A 24,800-nucleotide genomic window follows, 5' to 3' on the forward strand; every position below is an offset into this window, starting at 1 on the left:
AAAAGGAAAACAATAATTATGTCATTTGCTTCTCCTCTGTTTTGCTCATGTGGAATGTGTTTGGAGATTGTTTACCACAGGTGATTGTTTCATTGCATTCTGGTGTGAGTTGTTTTGGCTCAATGGCCAATCGGGGCCAAGCTGTGTCAGGACTCTGGAAAGAGTCACAAGTTTTCATTATTATCTTTTTAGCCTTCTGTAAATATCCTTTCTGTATTCTTTAATATAGTTTAGTATTCTTTAATATAATAAAGTATTATAAAATAGTAAATTAGCCATCTGAGCACATGGAGTCAGATCCATCATTCCTCCCTGCCACGGGGGTCCCCCTACAAACACAATCCCACCCCACTCTGGGCATTGCTATTTCCTGCTGACACTGATAAAAAGACTTTCACTTATTTTCAGCAGGTTTTGGATCAGACCCTGAGTCACCACAGCCTGGTGGCCTTGAGCTGTGCTCACAGTTCAGTCACAGCTTTGCTCCCAAGGCAGGAGAGGGCAAGAAGCACAAGCAGCAGCTTCCTGGAGGATCACACCAACACCCTCCTGCTCCTTGGATTCACTGTGTGCTCTCTTACTTGAGGGAACAGGTACCAGGCACTCGATGCAAGTGGTCCAAGAGGCACCTCAGGCCTGCATCCCCCAGCTGATTCCTGGAGAGACTGAAAGGCAGAAGAACATGTGGCCAGCCAAAACCCAGCCTTTGAAACAGGTTGCCCAAGAGGTGGGGGTTTCCCCATGCCTGGATATTCTCAGGTTCTGAGAGACCTGATCTAGTTGAAGATGTCCCTGCTCATGACAGGGAGTTAGACGAGATGGCCTTTAAAGAGCCTTTCCAAAAAAAAAAAAAAAAAAAGGTATTCTATAATTCTATATTTATTTTAAACAGCAATGGTCCTCTGAGAAGCTTTGGAGAAAAAACTCCAATTTCCTGCACTTAAATCCTAGCTTAGCCAAAAAAAGGTCTGTTTAAAACAAATCACTGCCTTATGAAATTACCTCATGCATAAGCTCCAGAGCAAGCTCAAATGAAGAGCTCAGGTGAAGCAACAAATGCCTCCAAAGAGTAAAGGAGTGAAATCCCAAAGCAGCTGTCCCATCAGCTCAAAAAGTATAATTGCTAATTGATTGTGTTTCTCAGCAGCCTGAATGAGCACACATACCCCTGCAGACAGGCTGGGAAACTCCAGGCAATGCTGAACCCCACAAACACAGCTCTCCCCCTGTGACTCTGCTCAAGATCATGGCAACACCCCCAGCCCCACTTACTCTACTTCTGCCAGCCAGCCGTGCTGCTCCAGGATGCTGCAGAGCTCCTCCACCTGCCCTTCCCCAATGGCACAGCCTGTCAGCCTGTGGGAGGCAGCAGGAGAGTTAAAGCATGGCCAGCAGCCAGCTCAGCCTGAGCACTGCCCACCTGCACCTTCACACCAGTTTCTGTGTAGAATTCACATTTTTTGCCATCCCTTGGTGCCGGGACAGAGACATTTACAGGCTCCTGGGCAGGGGCACTCCAGGGCCATCACTCCCAGAGGGCTGCAGACACATCTCTCATCACACAGATGGTCATGTGGAGGTTATCCTCCAGAATTTGAGGCACACATTTGGAGAGTGCACTGATGAGGGCTCAATTCAGGTACTCATGCAGCATAATTTGGTGCAACTCAAGATGATCATAAAGAAAAAAGGAGAAAAAGAAAAGCACTGGCCTCTGCCATCCCAGTGCATCCAAATGGTTCTGACCTGCACTTGAGCAGATTAATTGAGCCCTAAAGCTTAGGGGCCTGAGCTCCTTGGCCACCAGCCCATGAATTCTCAATACAAGAGGCAATCTGGCTCCCTGCACTGGTGCTTCAAACCCACCCACAGAGGATTCCAGCCAGTGCTCGGTGCCAGTACCTGCACGATGTCCTTTGGCTCTGCGTGCTTGCTCCTAAATGCAGGAAGGCATTTTCCCTGGACCTGAAGCAGACACAAAGGACAGTCCTTCAGCACTGATCTCCAAGGATGACAGGCTTTCTAGGCCCTGCAGGGCTGAGCTGCTGGGCTCCAGAGTCTGAGTGCCTCACCGGACTTCCACCGCTCTGATCCGCTCACAGAGGTTGATGGAGTTGAGCAGTAGAACAGCACAACGTGGGGACAAGGAGTTTTTCCTAATACTGTAAGGGAAGGGAAAGAAGAAACACTGAAATCATTTCCCAAGAAGAGAGGCTCCCATACACACAGCCCAATTTTCCCATTGTTCATTTTGAGACACAGAAGACTGGATACATCCCATTTAACTCAGGATGAGGGAGCAAGGACCTAAAGTTTGGAGCATTGGCACTCGGTGCTCCTCTACCTAAAGGAGAGGCTCCTTTAGTCCCCTTTGACTAAAAAGGGAGTACAGACCAAGGGCTTACACTGGGCTACTCCTCCTTTGGGGCTGCTGGACTAGAGACACCCCAAACTGGAAGCAACCTCCTGACTGGGCAAACTCAGTCTCACGAGACCCTGCTGCTCCTCCATGCTACAACACCTTGTAAAACACGGCCAAGCCCCTCCTGCGCTCTTAGTCCACACACTGGAGTGCCCTATCCCCTGACAGGGCTTCCCTGGCCTGGATTCCAGCCTGAAACAAAAGTTTAAAAAAAGACTGGGCATGGCACTTGGTCCTATAGTCTAGCTGAGGTGTTAGGGTGTGGGTTGGACTCGATGATCTTAGAGGTCTCTTCCAACCTCATTATTCTGTGATTCTGAATTGCCCTCTGCTAAATATCATTAAAGTGCTGCTTTATTTCTAGAAACAAGAAAGGAATGGGTGTGAAAGCATTTCTGCATTTCCTTTGCCTTGCTTGTTAGTTTACAATTACTGATTAATGCTCCAAAGATCTACTGTGCTATTAACACTTTCCAAACCACTGTTTGAAAGCAGGGACCCCAAGCATTACCTCAGTAGTGTCAGATGACAGAGGGATGGCAGAAAGCTCAGTAATCTCTCAATGCTCTGGTCACTCAATGAATTTCCAGACAGACTGCAAAACATGGAAGGAAACAAAACCCAGGAGAAACTGTTTAAATCCCTAATTATTTCTGTAACATTTACAAGGACATGCACACACAAATGGGCAAATTCTGTGAAAGGGCATGTCCAGAAATGCCATGAGAATTGGGCAAGATTTAGTCCTTACAGCCTGATCTCTGTGTTTCTTTACATCCTACAGCCAATCAACATTCCAGTTTCAGGAGTCTTACTTTTCCATTACTGTACATTTACAAAACGATGCCACTGATGTCTTTCATGCAGGCAATAGGGGAAATAGGTTATTTTTATTTGCTATCACTCAGTTTTTGTTCTGACCAGCATTCTAGTTTTCTCAGAGCCAAGCTCCTGCCTGGAGCCCTTGAGGAGCAGAGCTCATGGCTTGGTGGGCCAGGAGCTCTTGCTGGCCTTGCTACAAGCTGAGGTCTCAAGGAATAGATGACAACAATTGTTTCTAGACAGGATTGAGGAAGATCATGAGAACACACATGTGTTTCTGGGGCCTTTACACACTGATGTGGTAGCCCTAGGAAGGGCCAAGCTCTCTTTGAAGCAGGACAGTAGAAAGTCTGGGTTTAGCCAAGTATCTGGGTGAGGATGAGGTGAGAGGAGAGCTGGGGTACACCAGCTGCCACCCTGAACATCAAATCTGGGGTTTGAACATCAAATCTGTGTCTGGGGCTGGGGGGACAGACAGACAGACAGACTTACTGGATTTCTGTCAGCTGGGGACACTGAGCCAGTATCTGGCACAGCCTGGTCACATCCTCCAGACCCACTCTGCAGTCCCTGAGACTGAAGCAAACAAAGCACTCAGGAGCTGGACATGCTCACAGGATGCCACCAGTCCCTGCACACCCCAGAGCCTCACAGCCCAGGACAAGGCCCATGGGGACCCTCTCACTTCCACTACACAGGTTTTGCTACCCTTGGTCTGGGACTAAGAAATCACAACCTGGGACAAGCAGATGACTTCACCACCCCTGAGCTGATTGGAGAGAGCCAGTCCACCAAAATACCAAAACTTTGGGTGTTCCCTCCCTAGAACCACATCATTGGTGACTCAGTTGTCTCAGGAGAATGGAGAGCATCTTTCCCTCCTCAGCACTGTCTGGGCTCTCCCAGAGGAAGGCTGGAATTGGTGCCTCCTCTGTCCTTTTCCTCCAGGAAGGAAATCCTAGAAGCCTTTTTGGGTGACAAACTGGCAGGTCTGCATGGGATGAATGTCACACTCACACAGATCTGTCTCTCCTTATTTATGGGTAGGAGCTTCCTCTGCTGGAAAGCAAGACAATCCCCTCAAACCAAGCAAAAGATGCACTTTTTAATTTCCTCTCTGAGGAGACACAGCTGGAGGGATGAGTCAGTCCCACACACCACACTGCCTTAAAGACCCCCACAGACCCCCACAATCACCTTGCCCCCAGTCCTGGTGGGAAGGGAAGCCAGGCTGCCATACCTAAAGCTTTGTCCTTTTGCTTCCTGCTTGGGCCGTGCCAGGGAGCCACTTCTCCATCTGCTGGTGCTGCTGGGGAAGGAACAGTTTAGCCCATGAGCTGTGCTGCTGTTCTCCCCCCTGTAGCCAGCTCCCCATGGAGGGGCTGAGGTGGTGGCAGTGGCCTCCTGTTCCAATCTGCCTCCCCTCACCACCTGCCAGAATGAGGTTCAGCCCATCCCCAGAAGAAAAAGAGCTTTATTTGCCCTTTTCCAGCCTCCAGAGAGTTGTGCAGCCCCTCAGCACTTGGGCATGTGCTGTGTCCTGGCCAGCAGGGAGGTGACTGCAGCCTGTCTCAGCAGCTGGGTGCTGCTGGCCGCTCCATTGTTGCAGACATCCTTCATGAAAAATCCTTTCCTTAGGATTTTTCCTCCTGAGAAGCTGAGAGGCCTCAGGAACAAAATGTAAACAATGGTTATCTGCTGCTGTGGAATGCAACAGGTGCATCTGGGATTGGCCCATGTTGGATGTTTGTAATTAATGGCCAATCACAGCCCAGCTGGCTCAGACAGAGCGCCGAGCCACAAGCCTTTGTTATCATTCCTTTCTATTCTATTCTATTCTTAGCCAGCCTTCTGATGAAACCTTTTCTCCTATTCTTTTAGTATAGTTTTAATGTAATATATATCATAAAATAATAAACCAAGCCTTCTGAAACATGGAGTCAGATCCTCATCTCTTCCCCAATCCGAAAACCCCTGTGAGCACGGTCACACTCCATGCCCTCCATCAGCCATGAAACAGCTCCCTGGGCTCCCCCAGCCTGGCTGGAGTTTGGCTCTTCATTGACACACCTCAGGGACCCACGTGTCACCTTCACAAGGAGTTTTAAAGACTTATGTGAGTGGGTATGGTTTTACCTGACTCTTTCCCAAAAGTTCAGATGAACCACCTGGGGGTGTCCTAAGCTGTAACCAGAAGAGAACATCATCAGCATGGAGTTTGACAACACAAGCTCCTGTATCATCCCTAAAAAACCCCACAGCTTGAGGTTTTAAACAGCAAAAGAATATAAGAAAGTACACCTGGCCATACCTGAGGCTCATTGTTTTAATGTGTTCCAGTGTAGTTAATGATTGAGCTAAGAAAAACACAGAGCTAAGGGAGATCCGGTTGTTGTTAAACCTGCAGGAGAAAAGATAAAACCAGCTGCTGCAAGCAAAACTGATAAAAATAAACCCCACACCACATCTGCTGCACAGATCCTTGTGCAGCACTCCCAGGCTGCTGCTGTCCCACCCTCTGCCTGTGTTTCCTGCTACAGTTCTGCAGACACAACTCACTCCCACATATTTTAAATTCATCTCTCACTTTTAGTGTTCAGAGAATCACAGAATAGCCAAGGCTGGAATGGGTCTCTAGAGCTGATCTGGTGAAGCTCCTGCTCAGGAGGGTCAGCATGGAGGAGGCAGCTCAGGACATTGTGCAGCTGGGTTTTTATCATCTCCAAAGACAGAGAATTCACATTCTCTCAGAGCAACTTGTTCTAATGAGATTGTCTAACTGGAACAGTCTTGGCTTGAGACAAGCTCAATTAACCAAACAGGAACAATAAATATTTCTTTCAACAGGGCAGAATGGTGCCATTCTCCTTCAGCCACAGTCCTGCACAGAGCACTTGCAGTGGCAGTGCAGGTGAAATACCCAGATAAACAAACACCAGCCAGCACTGCAGGTGAATTCAGACTCCACCACTGAAGCTGGGTCTCCCCAGCACTTCCCTGCCTTCCAAGCTGCTCCCCCTCCCAGTGAGGAAAAATTCAGTGAGCTGCTAAAGACCTCAGGCAGTTTCAGACAGAGGTACCTGACATAAAACCACCTGTCCCCTTCATGGAGGGGCGAGCACGGAGCCTCTGGGGCACTGATCTCAGCCAAGCTTCAAATGGACTCAATCTGCTCTGGGCTGGAGGTGGGGGCAGAGCAGACAGCACAGTGCATCTGCCCAACACAGAATATCCTGCACTGATTGTGAGGGGCCCTTCCCAAGTGTGCTTCCACAAACAGCACTCCACAAAACCCAGCCCATGCATTAGGAAAAAACAGGAGCTACTCACTTGAGAGAACGTAACATTTTCAGTTTTGGGAGGCACTGAAACAGCTGCAAAAGTCCCTCATCTCCCAGAAAATTCCCTGATAGGCTAGGATTTAAAGAAAGGCATTTAATTTTCACAGTAAAAACACCCATAGGCACCATCAGCTCTGTTATCTGTATGCACAGCCACATCTTCCACCAGGCTGTGCCTCTACCCCACCCTCTACAACACTAAGGGGCATTTTCTCAGCATCCCAAATAACTGCAGGAAAACACCACAGGAGCTAAGGAGGACTCACTCCAGCTCAGAGATGTGGCCACATTCCTTCAGGACTGCACACACATTCTTCAGGTCACTGCCTTGAAGATTACAGTCTGTCAGTCTAGGGGGGAAAAAAAAGAAATCAATCATCCAGGTCTGCAGGATTTCAAATAAAGGTTGTAAACTTCACTCCTCTGAAAATTAGAGAATCAGTGAAGAGAAAATAATGAAATTTAAAAATGCCTTGATGCTTAGCAGCTCCCACAGGGTCTCCAGGTGATGCCACCCCTGCCTGGCACTGCAGGTCCTGTGTCCTTGGTAAGGCACAGGGGGGGCACCAGGTCCCAGCCCCTTGCCAGGGGCTCCAGCATTCCCTCAGCCAGGGCAGACCCTGCAGCTCCCCAGGTCTCTTGTGATTCCCCTCTTAGAGATGCAGGTTACACTGGAAACAGGACCCAGAGATGGGACGTGCATGGACACAATGAAAATCGGCCAGGGTACCTGATTTTTTGGCAGGTGGTTGGTGTCTGGTTTTCCTCCCCACTTTGCTGGTCACCAGTAGAGAACACAGGCTCCTCCCTAAGTGAGCACAAAAGCAGACAAAGGTGAAACTCTTCTGCTTTAGCAGTTTGGCAGATCCCTGGGGCTACCCTGGCTCCAGCCTGCATTTTCCCAATTGCAAGCTCTCCTTTTCTACCCAAATATCTGAGCATGCAGACAACTGGAGAGAAGGGGAAAGAGATATTTCTATCTAAGTTTGATGGAGAATTCAGCTTTTGCTGAATTTAGCTGAATTTTGCTGATTTTAGCTTTTGCCTAAATAAGTTTTGTGAAGTGCCTGTACAAAAATCTGACTATTCATAATTAAATGGAACTGTCTATGACTAACTAAACTGTAACTAAAAGCTACAACTATAAACAGTAAAACTATAACTAAATCTGACTATTCATGACTAAATGGAACATGCAAAACCTAAAATATCAGAGTTTGAAATGCCACCTGGTGCCTTAAAGGAGCCCACAGATCGCCTGTGTTGGGCTGTCACTCTCTTTCAAGCTCAACCACTGGGCTGTGCCTGTAAGGGTGCCACAGTTTCTCCCTGGCTAAAAGGTGGAATTCCATGGGAGATGCTGTTTTACTGTGAGCTCAGTCCACAGAGAACAAGGGTATAAAGAGAGAACCTGAAATCCCAGGAGCAACAGGAAAGCGTTTCTTGGACAAAACCTTCATGTTGAGCTATTTTAACCATAGTTTTCTGAGGGGAAAAATTAACCTCCAAACCGCTCATGATTTAGGAGTACCATGATCCAGAATGCAGAGTGTTCTGAACTGCAGGGATCTGTGAATCTTTTGAGAATTTGGTGGGGCATTCTCTTGGTTTTTTTACCCTCACAATTATCAGCTAGCACGGGTGTCATTGAACAGCCTGCTCTGCTTAGGATGCTGTGGGATGAAACGTGCTGCTCTAGAGACATAAAACACTACAGAAGGCAGTGACAACTTTTCAAAGTGGCTGAGAAAGCCAGGAGACAGCTCCACATTTAGATTTGGGGGGTGGGAGGCAGCAACTGCTGTGAAGTGGAGTGTTACCCTGGGTACCTACACAGGATGCAAGAAGCAAACAGGATGCTGAGATAACACCACTTGTGCACACACAGCCTACCTAGGAGGAAGGGAAGCAAACTCCCCGTCTTCTCTGAACCTCAGGACTGCAGTATCACAAGAGAGGCTGTGAGGAAGAGAAGTAATCAATCAATGTCATGGTCGGGTTATTTACAGGACTTCTTGTTTGGTTTTGTTCTGCAAAACTCTGGTGACACCAATCACTTGTGCTTAAAACACTCCCAAAGCAAGATAAAATAATCTCCATCAGCTTTAAATGCTGGCTGGATTAAATTATGCAGTATGTGATGATCCAGTTTCTCTGAATCACTAGACAAAGCACAGACAAAATTGCTGTACTTGAGTCTGTTCTCAAGTGAAAGTAATAGAGGAGAAAGAACTTCCAGTGCTGCTCCAGGAGGTGTCACCAGTTCTCACACTCTGCAGAGATCCTGTCTCCAAAACTTCCCAAGGCACAGAGCAGGGAAGCATTTTAAAACACCTCATGCATGAAAGGACAGCCAGGTTTGCAAGCACTCAGATTGAGGTTGATGGCCTGTGGTCATCTTATTGCAAAAGTTCCAAACCTTCTCAGTGGCCTCTCATGGGCAGCTCCTCACAGCCCTGACTCCTTCTTCTCCACACAGCCAACACACTCCAGCTCTCCTCTGGAGGGGCTTCCCTCCCACCTTTTATTGCACTCATCCTCATGGGACACAGCTGTTCCTAATCCTTGGTAATTAGCACAACTGCAGCTCCTCGGGGGTGAGATTGCCTTCTGCACTGTCTCTGTTCTCTTGCTTTCCATCTCCCTCCATGGCCCTGGTGCAATCAGCTCCCAGCAATGTCACCAAGGGCCACCAAGTGTCAGTGACCACCTTGGGACATGCTCTGCACCCACCCCACGCCCGAGGTGACCCAACAAAAACCTCAGAATGCAACTCCCAGGCTGGGATTAACGCCAGGCATGGTTCCAGAGCCACATACCTGACCTGCACCTCCATCACCTCCTGGCAGGTATTTACTGACTTCAGCAGGGTGCACATGCCACTGACAGAGAGGCAGTTTTGACTGAGACTGGGAAAGAAAAAGGCAATTAGCTGGTCCCTGGAATCCCACAGGATGCCCTGTGAAGCAGCCACCTGTGTTGTGCATGCTTGGAACCATTTCCCTTCAGGAGAAACCAAGGCAGGTTGGTTCTGTACAAGGCAACACTTACTTCAGCTGCTTTGAAATTGATAGACAGGGGAGGCTTTCCAGCAGACAACTGCAGCCTTCATCTCCAAGCTTGTTGCCTGACAAACTGAAGCATTTTCCAGTTAGTGGGGACTGATTGGAACAGTAAAAACAAAGCCCTCAAAACCTGCTTGCTGTTCCTTTCCTGCAATTGCTGTTTTGTCTGGACTGCTCTGTCTCAGATCAATCTTCCCTGCTTATTTCTGCATCAACTTCAGACAAAAAGTTTTAGCCCTTGGGCAACATGATTCATGTTTTAGACCCAAACCATCTTGCTTTAGAAAATCCATGCTCCTTAAGGCCCTTTCCAACCCAAACCAGCCTGTGATCCTGTGATCCCCTGCTCCCACAGGGGATCACCTGCCTGCAGCCACTCAACAGGAAGGAAAGGAGGCACTCACTCCACTTCAGAGAGACAGGGACAGCTCTGGAGAATGGCCACAATCATCTTGGCATGTTGGGAAAGCAGCCTGTGATCCTGCAAGCTGTGAACAGGGAGGTTTGGTGAGCAGTGAGGTGATGGGGGTGCCCTGGCTGGGCTGGATAGGATTTCTATTGTCATCTTTATTTACTGATTCAGGTTTAGTTCAAACTTTTCCACATGTGGAAATATCATCTGTCCTTAAGGATGAGCACATCTGCTTCTCTGGCCCTTCTATAGTACCTGCCATCTGCAAATCACATGCACCAGCAGGACTCTATATCTCCTCTTACCATAAATTCACATGTCTAGTTGGAATTATGTGCTCTTTATTCTCTTCCAACTTCAAATCCAGAGATCTGCAAACAAGCAAAATATTTGGCTTTTGATATGCTTTCATGAACTATCTGACAGCTTGGGTCCCAGTCAGTATTTCCCAGCAGAAACCACCAGGTCTGTGTTCTGTGTCTTTCAGCAGTTTTGCAATAGAACCACAGCACCTCAATCTTACCCAGGCTCTAAGGAGCTGCTTTAGGTGTGTGTGCAAACCCAGCTATTTCTGGCTGCATTTCCCATTGCTCAGGCAGATGCAAGGGCAGTGGGCACCAGCTGTGCTGTCATTGTGGTTTATGGTGACACTTCAATCAGCACAACTGCACACAGTGTCACCACAGTGCAGTGTCTCACCTTTGAGCTCTCCCAGATGTGCCAGAAAAATGAATAACCACGGTGTCCCCCCTGAAAAAGAGATCCAGGTCAGTATTAGGTCACACACTGAAAAAGACTGGGCCAGGAATTTTTTCTTTTTTTTTTTTTTTTTTTGCAAAGTTTGTTGGAAAGAGGTTCAGTAGAAACTCCCTTCCAGCAAGAAAAATAAGAAAAAGCCATATGCAATTTGAGTTACACCAGGGATTACTTTGGCCTGTTAAACTTAGAACATAAGACAACCACAAGAGCCAGGATGATTTAAAAAATCATCCCTTTGTCATCCCAGACACATGAAAACCCCAAAGCCTGTAATTTAAAGGGATGCAGAGCTGGAGCTAAATTCACACATTTTCACTGAAATTAGCTGACTCATAGCAAATGTATGCTAGTTAGTAAAGGATTTCCTTTCTGATATATTGCAGAGCTCAGTTTAAATTTTAAAAGTTTAAATTCCGTAATACAACAAGAATTTTACACCCTGCAAATGGTTTTATAGACCAAGGATAAAAAGACCTATTAAAAATACAAAGAGGAAGTACATGGTATGAGGAATTCACATTTTGTTTCCAATAGAAAAGAAAAAAGGAGTCAAATTGATTTTTGTTCATTTCAATTAGCCAACAATTAAGCTGAAAAGCAGTGTCCATTTAAAGTCAGCATCTAAAGAGACAACCTGCTTGCTTTTGTAAGAGCTCCCATGTACTGATACCTGGCACAGAGTTCAGTGACATTTTGACACACGATGCCTTCCTTTGCCAAACTGAGAACAGCATTCAAGGAAAGATGGTTGTTGCTCAGGCTGTGAACAGAGGAAAAATAGAAGCTCAGCTGCTGGAGCCCACAGCATGTTCTTTTGTAGCACAAATGCCCTCTGCTCTGCTCCCCAAATATCCTGAAGCACACGATCTTTTAATAAGGGTATTTCTCAAAAACTTCTGACATTTCCATCTAGGACTCAACAAAAGCATTATCAGATTTTTATCAGTTCTTTCTCTGCAAGCTGTAGCTCCCATGAATTTAGAATCAGAGATAACTCTTCCATGTGCAGCAATATGAGCACTAACCAGTTCAACTACCACTACATCCATTTTAATTATGCCTTATTAAAGCAGGGAGGCCTGAACACAATCCTCCAGCCTCTAAGGGTTTACTCTTTAATTGCACATTCGTTCTGTTTCATTGGAGCTCATCAGATGTGAAACACAAGATCTTGCTGCTACAAATCCTCTGCTTGCTCTCAGGGCCATGGGGCACCACTCCTGAGAGCCTGGAAGGAGCCATCCCTGGGAACAGCACTCTGTGGGTGTTAGGGATGGGTGAGCAGTGGGGATTACAAATGGCACCGTTTCCCTGCCTCTTCTGCTACCTGGGGCAGGCTGGCATTCCCTACAAGCTTTTTTCCAGAGTGCCCAGGAGAGCAAGAGCAGCAGGTACAATCCTCCTTTCCTCTGTCCTTCTGCTGTGCTTTTAAACACCTCTGACCACACTGCAAGGCCAGTGATTAAATCTTGTGTGGGATCCAGCAATGACTGCAGGTATTTTGGATTTACCTGCTTGCACTTGAGGGTGTGTGGAAGCCTTTAAAGGCAGAGTCTGTCCCTTTCAGCTGGGATGGGCAGGTGGAGCTCTGACCCCATGGCTTTGTGGCTATCCCTGTCCTGTCACACAAATGCACTCAGACTCCAGCACTCACAGCAGCTCTGCTGCTGCTTCAACTGCCCCTGGCAGCTCTTCAGAGGCTTTAAATCCCCTCAGCCAGGCTGCTTCTCTCCATCTAAAAAGCTGCAGATCCATGCTGGGAGTTTTGCTAGCAGTCTGTCCCTCTCAGCCAGCTCAGGATGGCCACAGGAGCTTTAGAAGGAGCAGCACAGGAGAAGGGAGCTGTGGAAAGGCTGGGAAGACTCTGATGGAGCCATCCTCCCTAAATCAGAGTGGGATATCTCAACCTGAACCTCACCAAGGGGAACAGAAGAGGGAAAGTCAAGCCAGCCACTGAGCTGAGCACATGCACTGTAATTCCTGGAGAGGTGTCAGTGGCGCCAGGACTCCCTTGGGATGATTTCAAAAGAATTAGAAAAGAACTGTGAGGCTGAGCCTACCTCAAACCGAGTCCAGCACAGCCCTGCTGGCACTGAAATGTCTGTGCCTCAGCTTGGTGCCCCACATCTCTGTGCTATGCTTGGCTTCACAATACCCAAGGTTTAATCCATTTTTACTCACTCTACTTTCTTCAGCTTTTCCATTTTGGAAAACAGGTCCATCACCCTCTTCACTTCTGGATCCCGGATCCGATTGTCCTGCAAGCTGCACAGGATTCATCCTCATTAGTATCCCAAGGAAGGAATGGCTGATTTATGGTCATTGCCACAACACACTCACTTCATTTCCTCAAGCTGGAGGCACTGGGATGCAGCCTGGACCAGGTTAGCCATCCCCTCAGCTGTGATGCACCCACCTGTCAGCCTGGAAAGAGAAAGGATCACTCAAACCAAGCAGAGGGAGGACTGGAATCCCCTGGAGCACGTGGCAAGCCTGTCTCAGACCCTTGCCTGCACCATGTGTCCCCCATACAGACACAGAGGGGGCAGCCTGGCTCTGCCACCTGAACCAACTTCATGCTCCTTTTCCATCAGGGTAACACAACTCTGCTCTTGGTGCCAGCATAAAGCCAGAGCCACAGTGTCTGTGCTGCTGTGTGTGGCACTGTCACCCTCACACCCTGCACAGAACAGATCAGCCTGCAGTGAGCCAAAGTCATGGAGCAGAGAACAGACAGGAAGGGAGAAGAGATGTTACAAGCAAAGACTTACTCCAGTTTCTTCAGGCTCCCCATTCCTTGTAAGCCCTTTGAAAGAGCAGCAGCAAAGTCGTCACCACATCTCCTGCTACGAAAGCTAAAATGTGAAGAAAAGTGGAAAAAGACAAACACACCAAAAGCTGATATTTTCATTTGCCTGCAGGATTCACCCTTCCTTTGTATTGAAAAGAAATTCCTATCACCTTCCCTCTTATCTACGGCATTAACTACCCCGCTGTTCACCTTAATCAAAATGGAAAAACAAACAAAAATATAGCCAGAATGGTTTTTTCACCTTATTATCCTTCAATCACTCATAAATTCATTATTTCATACATTTCTGCAGTACTGAAGTGATGCTGTTCTGATCAAATTTTCTCACATCATCTCTCTCTCTGTCCTAGAACAAACTTGAGGTTTGATCTTCCAATCCCTTCTCCCCACCCAGCAGCTCACAGCACTCACTGTGTTTACCTCAAGTGTTCCACATTTTTACAGCCAGCCAGAACCTCCAAACAGTCAGTGTCCACCAGACATCCTGCAAAATCCAAACAAATCAAGTTCTGGCCCGAGTTTATGACAAAAACCAAAGCCGACATGTCCAGCGTTGTCAGTCTGAAGTTTTTAAACTCATACTTGAAATTCAGCAGGCTCCCAATGTGCTGGGCTACCTCGAGGTTTTGTGTTTCAAAGGTGCAGTGGCAGAGCTCAAGGACCTTAGGCCCTGACAGATGAGTGGCTGCCAGTTTCTTGAGAGACTGCAGGATCACATCCTGCTTTTCCTGCACCCAAGCCTCGTCTTGCTCTGCCAGCATCATGAGGAATGTCCTACACTCTCTTGATGACAAACCCGAGAGAAATATGTGAAAACTCTCCATAAACTCAGTCTTTGTCTCATTCTTTAAAGTCCACTTTGACTTCAAGAAGAACTTCTTCTTCAGGTCGTTCTTGTCCACCCTCCTACTCACCATGAGACACAGTGCTGCAAAAAACTCCTGCAAGCTCAAGTGCACAAAGGCATAGCCAGCCTCTGGGCAGGTGCCACTCGTCTTCACCTCAAAGACAGTCAGCAACCCATGCAAGGAAGCAAATTCCTTCACGTCCTCAGGAATATCATGGACATAAAATACGAGTTTCTTCTCTTCCAGGCCTCTCAGTGCAAGGTCAAACAGACCCAAAATGGCCTTTTTGTTACAGTTCACCTGAGTCTCCTCATCACCTGCACAGTCTCCTTGATGCTTGTTCAGGAAGATGAGAAACATTTTGATATAAAACTGTGTCATAGTCTGAGGAAGCTCCACGCTCATCTGGTGTTTGAGGAACAGATACTCCAAGCAGATGCACACAACGTTACACAGAGCAGGGATGAGGCACATGCTGAGGAGTTTGGTGTTGTTCTTCACGTGAGCAATAGCTCGTTCTCTGAATGAATGCTGACAGAAATAGTGGCTGACATATTCCTCAACCTTCTCATGGTCAAATCCCCAAATTTCTGCCAACACACTTACTGTGTATAATAAGAAGTCAGGCAGCCTCTTCGGGCGGCTGGTGACCAACACTGTGCAACCAGGCAGGAGGTTCCCATGGCAGAGGTCTGCAAAGAGCTGGGATATGGACAGAGGGGAGGTAAGAGCTGGGCCTCTCTTAGAGGAGGGTGACATGTCCATGTTGGCTGCAAACTCATCCAGCCCATCAAAGATGATCAGTGTCTGCTGGGCATTCTCCAGGAGGCCCTGGAACACGGCGTCAGGGCTGTCCTCTGGCTGCAGGAACATGTCAAACAAAAGATCCTTCAGGGTCAATTTCCTCTTTAACAAATTCAGCTGCCGAAACTCAAACAGGAAAGTGAAGAGAAACTGAGGTAGGACACCTTCTGCCCATTTCTGACAAATCCTGTGCATTAGCCTGGTCTTGCCTATACCTGGTTTCCCAAACAAAAAGATCACCTTGGTCGTGTGCGGCGGGGCCTCGCTGCAGAGCAGGTCTGACACTTTCAAAGCTGTGTCTGCACATTCTTCTGCCTCAGCAGCACCTGCCAGGCCCTCTTGGCCTTTCTCTGTTCTCTCTTTAAAGCGAGGGGCTTTGCTCTGATGGATGACAACGTTGACAAAGGTTTGGTTGAAAGGCAGTGGCTGTGTTTGCTCCTGTGCTTCTGCTGCTCTCCTGCTCCCGTATCTCTGGCGGATGGAACTGAGGAGGAGATGCCTGTACTTCACACATGCATCTAAGAGAGAAGACAACAGAGGGGGTATGAGGGTGAAAAAGCTGGTTGTGAGTCACCACAGATCCAAAATACTACCACTTATAGACAGAGAAACGATGGCCCTGATCAGAGGTTGCTGGGTAGAAATGACAAATTTCTACTGAACTCCTGAAAATAACCCATAACCCTTCCTAATTCTTCACAGGGGCCAAAGTAGAACAACATTCAGGAAAAAGATGAGACAGCTTTATATGAAAATTAAATCTTACTAAGATGAGAAATAGGTATCTGTGTATTATGCATGTTATTCCCTGTTCACTAGCTCCCTCTTCACCCATGCTGGCCTCAGTGCTGGAAGTTGATTTCCTGGGTGTTTCTGCAGGGATGTTAAATAGGTTTAACATCCCTTTCCTCAGAGGGAAGCCCAGCACAGCTTCTGGAATATTCACATACCCAGCCTTCGCTGTTTGGCATCTTTGTCACTCCCAGAGCTGCTGGAAGGGCGACGGCGAGCAGAGCCTGGAAATGGAAAGGTCAGAACCACGTCAAAAGAGCATTTTGGATGGCAGCATGTAAAGCTGGGCAAGACCCTCCAGCAAAGAATCTGGGGAGCTGAAGAGGAAAAACTAAACAGACAAAACTATTTGTAAACTCAGGCTGAGATTACAGAATTGCTTCTTCTGAGATGGGCCACAAGCACCTCACTGGTGAGATTTTTGCAGGCTGGATGAGGCAGCTGCCTTGCTTTGAACAGAGGAACTGCTCTGATATCCTGGGGAATGTGGCTGGGAATATCTGTGTCTGGGGAATGCAGGGCCCACAGATTCCCAGGGCTGTTTATAGTCGTTCATTTCCTGTTTTTTTATGATGGACTGTCAGATGGGAAGAATGGACAGAGCTGACAGAGGCATGTGTCTTTCTTGACTGTCTTAGTAACTTTCAGCTTTTTTTTCAAATTTCCATTCCACCAGCAACTGGTGAGATGGACCCACTAGGACACACAGCAGCTGGCAGCAGTCAATGCAGAACAAAGGTCACTTTTTTCTTCTTATTTTCAACATCTTAAACCTGCACATGACACAGAGGACATTCATGTGACATTTGCAGTGCTGTGACTCAGAAGTCTCTGAGCATAAAGCAGAGGCAGAAGTGTCTCTTCATGACCTGCACCAGCTGGGAAAGTCTCCAATGCAGGCTGAAGAAAACCTTACTATCCGTTCCCTTAAGCTCCTATTCTGACAACTCTGGAGTGGTTTCTGCTTGATCAACACCTGGATAGTTTTTCTGCTCTTCCTTTAAAAGCCAAACCAACCTCTTCCACCTCCCAGTGAGCTGACCACAGTAATAGTGCAAACAGCATGGGTTTTGTAGAGTGGGTGGGAGATTCCTGCAGAGAAACTGAAATGAGTGAGTTCCTTAGCAGGGGGCCAGCAAGGCTTTTCTGAAATTCGGGGAGAGAAAACAAAACCAGGGGAGGTTCACATGCAAAGCAGCAAGAACAGAACAATGAAATGTCAAGTTGCAGTGGCTTCTCCACACCTTGCCAGTGCTGAGGGTCAATACCTGGGACATCTGGACATTTGGAGCCCTGCCCAGGCCATGTGCAGAGAAGAAAAACTCCAAGAGCTCAGTGCCCAGGGTCTGTGCCAGCCTTACCTTTTGGCACAGATGACTGGGCTCTTGTGTCTATGCCTGATTCTTCTGTCTGGCTGAAGTTACCTAAAGGAGTGGAATGGGAAATTAATTATGGTTAATGTGAGCATTCTGCTCTCAAAATTCGGAGTGCAGCTGGCCAGAGACAAAGGACAAGCATCTTGCAACACAGACAGTGGCACAAACCAAGGCTCAGTATAAGGGATGCAAACATCCAGGTTCAAAAGTCTCCATCTGATCTTTTCCTTCCAGTTTACTCTACAGCACAGTTAGTTTCACTTTCAAGGCAGAAGAGAAACAACTTTACTCTGATACAAACAAACTCGGAGTATGGGCAGCTCTGGCGGATCTAAAACCACACTGTTGCTCAAAGGGTAATCCCTACTTTCCCTGCAAAGAAGGGTTTTCTGTTAATAAACCACTGGCTGAGTCAGCAGCCCCGTCAAGGGCCTTTTCTGACTCACTGCACAGCTCAAAGCTGCCACAAAACCCCCTCAGCATAATCAGAAGCAGTTCACCTTCAGAGGGGTTAGTAATGCTCAGCTGTTACTACAAAAGTTAAACCAATATAAGCCAGCTCCTTAAGAGACATCCTTTTATGATATGTCACAGTATCAAAAGGCTGAAAGCTGTTTCAGCTTCAGTCCTGAGAGAAATCCCCCACCAATCCACATTCCCTGATGATTGTCTGGTCTTTGCCCTGTTTCATCTCAGCCAAAATAGCTGCTGCTGCTGCACTTGGTTACAAAGGCTGCATCCACCCAGCTGATGCAACCAATGAGAGTTACCACAAGCAGAATGTGAAAGTACCGTTGAGAAGGACCCATCCTGCGAGACTTCCTGCAGAAGAGAAGAATTAATCACCAGAGAAAGCAACCCCTAAAGGAAAGGCACAGCTTATCTGGCCCCACAGGCCCTCACAAGGCAGAGGGTGTGCACACTCTGTGTAGTTTGCAAGATGACACACACTAACGGACCGTGGTCCCCAGGGATCAGTTGTTTTCCCTAAAGCCACTGCCCCTGCTAAGGAGGAATATGGAGAAGTGGTTTTGTGTGGTAATTCTATGATTCTGTGTTCTTCGCCTTTCTGGATCAGGAAAATTTAAAAAAAATAACAATTAAAAGTCTGCAGAACAAAGAGATTGGAGCATTTCTTCCTTCAAATAAATCCATCCAAAAATCGCATCTCAGCTTTACTGGAGGTGGGGGCGTACAATTTTTATTGTTTTAATCTGTTAATGTCAGAGGGTTTTTACCTCAAATTACATTTCTAAGCCAGAAGTTGTGCTTCCAAGAAAAACAAGGCCATGCAACTGAGGGCACTGGTGGTCCCACTGCCTGGACTGGGTGATGGTGATGGGTGGCCAAGGTGTTGGCTGTGTTTGGTCAGGAGAAACTGGCCTGACCTCTCTTACCTTCTCCTGCAGAACTCATAAGCAGCACCTCCAGGTCCAGGGGCAGGTCATACTCCATGCAGAGAGACTGTGCAAAGTGCTTCCAGGCAGCAGGACCAGCCTCCTCCAGCAGGTCAAGGAGCAGAGATGTTTTTTCCCTGGGGCTGGTGATGGTGCCCAGGCTGCTCAGGGCTGCCGGGGGCACGAGGCGCTGGGCAGTGCAGAGCAGCCACTCGGGGCACTGGGTGAGCAACTCCACCAGCTGGGGACGGGCTCTTGCTACAGCTGCTGCCACATCCAGGTCATCATGCTGGAATGGGGGCTGCAGGGATCAGACAAAGGGCAGCAGTGGGCACAGGAGCAAGAGGTGTTCACCCACACAGCCCTGCATGGCTTGATCTGCCTTTAGACCCCTTGGCCTAAACTAGAATTTCTTACCTTTACTTCTGAGTTTAGAGTAGAGATCTGAGCCCACTCATGGCAGTCCTTGTCTGCCATCACAGTGCCTCACAGCAGGCACTGAAGGACGGGGGCAATCTCTCTGGCTCCAGCCAGGGAGAAGCTGTTGGCATCTATAGTGGCCATCTGCCAAACATCCCAGACATCTCTCACATGTACCAGGACCTCTGGGGAGGTCAGGGATGTTTTTGTTATTGCCCAAGAGTGCTTACACAGAGGCAAGGTTTTCTGCTTCTCATAATACCCTACCAACAAATAGGTCAGGGATGCACAAGGGGCTGGGAGGGAACACAGCCAGGACAGCTGACTTCACCTGGCCCTGCTCAGAACATAAAGCTGGGGTAAGAAGGAGGAAGGCAGGGAGTTAGAGTGATGATGTTTGTCTCCCCCAGATAACCATTACATGTGATAGAGCCCTGCTTTCCTGGAGATGGCAGAACTCCTGCTTGCCCATGAGAAGCTGTGAAAGAATTCCTTGTTTTGCTTTCCTTGTGTGTGCAGCTTTGGTTTTCCTTGTTCAGCTGTATCTCAGTTCACAAGTTTGTGCAAGACCCCGCTGCACAAAGAGCTCAGGCAACCGTTCTTGCTGCTCACTTTGTGGGGATGAACAACCCATTCCTGCTGTGGTAACAACACCACCTCCATTCCCACTTCCTTCCCACAAAGCCACACACACCATCTCCTACCTGCATTGTTGTGTAATCAGTCTCCTTCCAGTTGTCAAGTGCAAAGGTGGCTTCTCCTCCATATTCTGAAGGGAATTGATCTGCTGGAGGCGGTCTCAGGACACCGACACACCCCAACACGTGGGACATGCCTCACTTGGTACAGATGCCTGAGGATAACGACAGCAGAGCTTGATGTAGACATGCCAGGCCATGGCAATTACGTGGGTCACAAATCTAGGAGCTTCTGCCTTCGATCCAAGGCTCAGCTCTGATGCTTTTTGTCTCTTCTCACTCAAACCAGCCGCGACCACAAAGTTTCGACGTTTGAGGATTCACTCCTGGTCTCATGAAAATGCAGGACTGAGCCTTGTGCCCTAGAATGCAAGGGAAGACAGCTTCAGAGGGACACTTTGTGGGAATCACAGCTTTCCTGGTGTCACTGCCTGGTTTGAGCTGGGCTGTGCCACTCTGCTGCTGTCAGCCCCTCTGTGGAAGCTGATGCAGAAGCCGCAGGATCTTGCTCAAGTCAGGCAGTCAGTTACACCAGAAAAACTGTGAAAAGCTGATCCTCTGAGACTGCACAGTTCTCACAAAAGTGTTTCAAGTGTAGGGGGTTGAAAAATCTCCCAGTGCTAGCTCTCCACCCCGCAGCAGAAAGGGTGAAGGGAAATTTCACCCTGCTCTGCACCTGGCAGTTGTTGGTGTCCAGCCACCCCTCCCACAGGGAAAGGGAAGAGAAAAGCAGTCACCATCCAGTCAACAGACAGCAACAGACTTAATAAAGCCATACTAAATGCATATATAAATGAATAAAATCAGCACTTAATGCCAGTGTAGACTGAAAGCCATTCAGACAAAGAGTAGATTCATACACGTCAATGAAAGACTCATATTCAAGATGAAAGCAACAGTGAAAAGTTGAATGAAAGCTCAGCCATGCTGCACAGCTCCTGTACTACTGTTCTGCTCAAGAATGGTTGGCAGTTACCTTCAATAAAATACCTCTGATCCCAAAATGAAGCACAAAAACCTCCCAAGAAAAGCCAGGAAACTTTCGAGCCTCGATCCTTTCCCTTCAAATGCAAAACTGTCTTTAACAAACTTTGCAGAACTAAACCTCCTCAACTTGGCATTTGCACAGCTCCCAGCCACAAAAAAAATTAAACTGAAATGTGAAACTCCCAGTTGCAAATCTACCAACTTCTTGCCTGCTCTGAGGGCACAGAGCACTTACCAGAAGCCCAGAAACAGAGTACCAGCACCAAAACCAGTGTGGGGGTCACCAAACAACAAAGCTGGAGGACAATACCCACTGCCTTGATTTCCCCACGTGCTAATTCACCACTGTCCCCAGGCACAAAGTCCTTCCTACCTTTAACAAACAAAAGACTGAGCAAAATGAAAGTAAAACCAGTTGGGAATTCCCCAGCTGAAATGTATCTGCAGTAAAACCAGAGAAATTAGCAAAAATCTTAAAATCTATGGCTTAAAATCTATAGCTAGGTATAATTAATTTAGGTAAAGCATTTGAGGAGTAATCCAAAGAAATGGTACCCAGGACAAGCAACAATACTTGCTGGAGTTAACAGTTAGTAGAGTAAATTCTGACTTGGTTTTGGTTTTGGTCAAGGCACTTTCAATGGGAATATTCGTATTCACATGCATAAATCCGATTATTTGGTACATGGGGAAATATTTAATTACCTCTTCCATTATATGTAAGAGGAAAAAACAAGTTGCTTTTCCTTTGGGATAAGAACAAGGTTTAAGTGATAATGTAGCAGATGTGAATGATTAGACAAAAGATCCCATGTCTAGATAGAGCTGTGTGTGCAGAGATCTCCAGATCTAATCGGATGAGCTGCCACAATGAAATGTTGTTAATATTTCTCTGAAGGCTAGGGAAGCTGCATTGGAAAACCAGATGGAGCCTGCAGCCGAGTCCCAGAGAAGGCAAGGTGGCACACTGTGCTGTGCTGTAATTCATTTATCAGAGAAAAGAAATACCCAGATTCAGCAACACCCATGTCTCCAGACAGACACACTGACCCTGGCTGTCCTGCCCTGAGTGGGGGGAGCTCTGCAGAACCGGGGCTGGATGGAGGCACAATGGGGACACCTGCCAGGCTCTGCCCCACTTTGCCACCTCCTGGCCCACCTTTTACCTGGGAGCACAAGCCACCAGCTCGGCTGAAGTTCGGACTCCAAGACCTCGGGGGTGTTTTCCAGCGTTCACATCCCGCTCTCTATCCCGGCTTTTCCCATTAGACACGAACATCTTGGGGCTGGGCAGCAGAGCCAGACCTCCAGCCCCAAACCCTCTGTCCTGGCTTTTCCCATTAGACACGAACATCTCAGGGCTGGGGAGCAGAGCCAGACCTCCAGCCCCAAACCCTCGTGGGTTCTCTGTCCTGGCTTTTCCCATTAGACACGAATATCTCAGGGCTGGGCAGCAGAGCCAGACCTCCAGCCCCAAACCCTCGTGGGTTCTCTGTCCTGGCTTTTCCCATTAGACACGAATATCTCAGGGCTGGGCAGCAGAGCCAGACCTCCAGCCCCAAACCCTCGTGGGGTTCCCAGCACGACGCCTCGCCCGGTCCCTCCCCGGGGTGCCCAGCGCGATGTCCCCGCTCCCCGGAGCACTCACCTGGCCCCGCTGCGTCCCCGCGGGCAGCCCGGGACAGCGGCGATGCCCGGGACAGCGGCGGACCCGGGACAGCCCGGGACAGCCCGGGACAGCCCGGGACAGCCGCGGCAGCCCGGGACAGCTGCGATGCTCGGGACAACTGCGATGCTCGGGACAACTCGAGACAGCGCCGAGCCCGGGACAGCGGCAGCGCTCGAAAGCGAAAGCGGCGGCTCTGCCGGGAAAGCACGTGGGACTGCGGAGGGAGGCGGCCCCCGGATGGCGGAGAGGCAGCTCGGGATCCCCCGGGGGCAGCGGAAGTTTCACTGTTCCCTCCTGGAATAATTTAGTTTGGGTCTCTAAAAGAAAAGACCTCTCACATCAGCGAGTTCAATAACTGAGCGCTGCTGCTGTGCTCAGCACTGAGCCGGGTCCCGCCCAGGTGCGGCACCCGCGCACCTTTGGAGTTCACCTCTATCCCGCGCAGGCTGACCCCGCTCCTGGTTGAGAGGAATAGCGGATTTGTCTTTATAAACAAGCTGTGGGACTGTTGGTAGATAAAACTGGCACTGGGGGTTAAAAGAAACAATGGGAAGGATCCTACTGATTGATGAATGGAAAAAGATATTTGCTTTTACAAATAAACTTTAGGTTTGCTGATAAATGAAATTAGACATTGAAAGATGAAAGAAATAACGGGGCAGAAAAACCCCTAAATTCCGTAAGAATTATAAATGAAAAGGGAGGGTTTTATATTAGAGGGAAATCTCTGCTATCAGGCGTATTGGGGAATCTGTGCCTCTCAAGTACCTCGGCCAATGGGGAAAGAGAGAAGGGAAATGCAGCCAGGAAATTGGGATAAAAAGGAGGCTGCGTCCTCCAAAAATTTGAGAGATCCCAGGGGAATGCCCCATGGCCTCTCCCTTTATTTGAAAAAAGTCCAAAAGGACTCCTCTGTCTCCTTTTTGGACATAAACCTCTGGTGTTTGTGGATCAGTTTTCCTAACACGATTAAGGCATTTTCCCTAATAACCAACCTAAATCTCGCCTGCTGTAACTTGAGGGAGTTTGCACTTGTTCTGTCACTTGCTACCTGGGAGAAAAGACAGACAGAGCCCCAGCTGGCTCCATCCTCCTTTCAGGGATTTGTAGAGTGCCAAGGACCTCCCTGAGCTTCTTTTTCTCCAGGCTGGATCCTCCCAATTCCATCAGTGCTCCTCATCAAACTTCTGCTCCAGATCCTTCCCCAGCTCCCTTGCCCTCCTCTGTCCCCATGGAAGGGCAGCCCTGTCCAGTCACCACTGAGCAGCCCCAGTGGGGCCAGGCACCTGCATGGCAGAAAAAGGCTTTTCTCCTGCCATTTCCTTTTTATTAATGAGCATTAATAAAATTACATCCCTCTCCTGTGGGATGTCATTTAAGGGCTGTGGCTTGATGGAAGCCAGGTCCCCATGAGAGGTCCTCATTGAGAGGACCTCATTGTCCCACAGCAGACATTGCTGTGTAAGGAGTGAAAATGTCACCTGAGCACTGGTGGCTTTGGAGCAGGAGGGAACATGGACAAGCCCTTGGCTGGTACTGAAACAGCTGGCAGTGATGGGAACAGGGTGAGAAGGGAGGTAGAAAACTGCCCACCACACCACGGCTTCTTCCAGGGCACAGTCACAGCATCACAGCCTTGGTGCCCCTCGGCTCCTGCTGTCCCAGGGACACAGCTGGGTCACACTCCTGTCATCCCAGGGACACAGCTGGGTCACACTCCTGCTGTCCCAGGGACACAGCTGACTCACACTCCTGCTGTCCCAGGGACACAGCTGGGTCACACTCCTGCTGTCCCAGGGACACAGCTGGGTCACACTCCTGTCATCCCAGGGACACAGCTGGGTCACACTCCTGCTGTCCCAGGGACACAGCTGGCTCACACTCCTGTCATCCCAGGGACACAGCTGGCTCACACTCCTGCTGTCCCAGGGACACAGCTGGCTCACACTCCTGTCCCAGGGACACAGCTGGGTCACACTCCTGCTGTCCCAGGGACACAGCTGGCTCACACTCCTGTCCCAGGCACACAGCTGGGTCACACTCCTGTCATCCCAGGGACACAGCTGGGTCACACTCCTGCTGTCCCAGGGACACAGCTGACTCACACTCCTGCTGTCCCAGGCACACAGCTGGGTCACACTCCTGCTGTCCCAGGGACACAGCTGACTCACACTCC

At 48.5% G+C, this 24,800-nt stretch overlaps 1 protein-coding gene across 1 annotated transcript in view; it reads right to left on the minus strand.

The window, feature by feature from the left end:
* Positions 1-19,327, minus strand: part of NLRC5 (NLR family CARD domain containing 5) — a 30,836-nt gene extending 11,509 nt beyond the window's left edge. The window contains exons 1-27 of the mRNA XM_066557733.1: positions 19,268-19,327; positions 18,851-19,151; positions 17,439-17,501; positions 16,236-16,301; positions 14,054-15,803; positions 13,593-13,676; positions 13,162-13,245; positions 13,003-13,086; positions 11,492-11,581; positions 10,762-10,812; positions 10,368-10,433; positions 10,055-10,138; positions 9,637-9,720; positions 9,405-9,494; positions 8,479-8,544; positions 7,316-7,393; positions 6,852-6,935; positions 6,575-6,658; positions 5,556-5,645; positions 5,381-5,428; positions 4,485-4,553; positions 3,737-3,820; positions 2,934-3,017; positions 2,073-2,162; positions 1,903-1,965; positions 1,273-1,356; positions 582-665 (exon numbers count right to left, since the gene is read on the minus strand). Of these exons, the coding sequence (XP_066413830.1) occupies positions 582-665; positions 1,273-1,356; positions 1,903-1,965; positions 2,073-2,162; positions 2,934-3,017; positions 3,737-3,820; positions 4,485-4,553; positions 5,381-5,428; positions 5,556-5,645; positions 6,575-6,658; positions 6,852-6,935; positions 7,316-7,393; positions 8,479-8,544; positions 9,405-9,494; positions 9,637-9,720; positions 10,055-10,138; positions 10,368-10,433; positions 10,762-10,812; positions 11,492-11,581; positions 13,003-13,086; positions 13,162-13,245; positions 13,593-13,676; positions 14,054-15,803; positions 16,236-16,301; positions 17,439-17,501; positions 18,851-19,151; positions 19,268-19,327 (3,965 nt within the window). The remainder of the gene's footprint in view (positions 1-581; positions 666-1,272; positions 1,357-1,902; positions 1,966-2,072; positions 2,163-2,933; positions 3,018-3,736; positions 3,821-4,484; positions 4,554-5,380; positions 5,429-5,555; positions 5,646-6,574; positions 6,659-6,851; positions 6,936-7,315; positions 7,394-8,478; positions 8,545-9,404; positions 9,495-9,636; positions 9,721-10,054; positions 10,139-10,367; positions 10,434-10,761; positions 10,813-11,491; positions 11,582-13,002; positions 13,087-13,161; positions 13,246-13,592; positions 13,677-14,053; positions 15,804-16,235; positions 16,302-17,438; positions 17,502-18,850; positions 19,152-19,267) is intronic.
* Positions 19,328-24,800: the final 5,473 nt, after the last annotated feature.

Source organism: Molothrus aeneus, chromosome 11, assembly GCF_037042795.1.
Source record: "Molothrus aeneus isolate 106 chromosome 11, BPBGC_Maene_1.0, whole genome shotgun sequence".
Lineage (NCBI taxonomy): Eukaryota > Metazoa > Chordata > Aves > Passeriformes > Icteridae > Molothrus > Molothrus aeneus.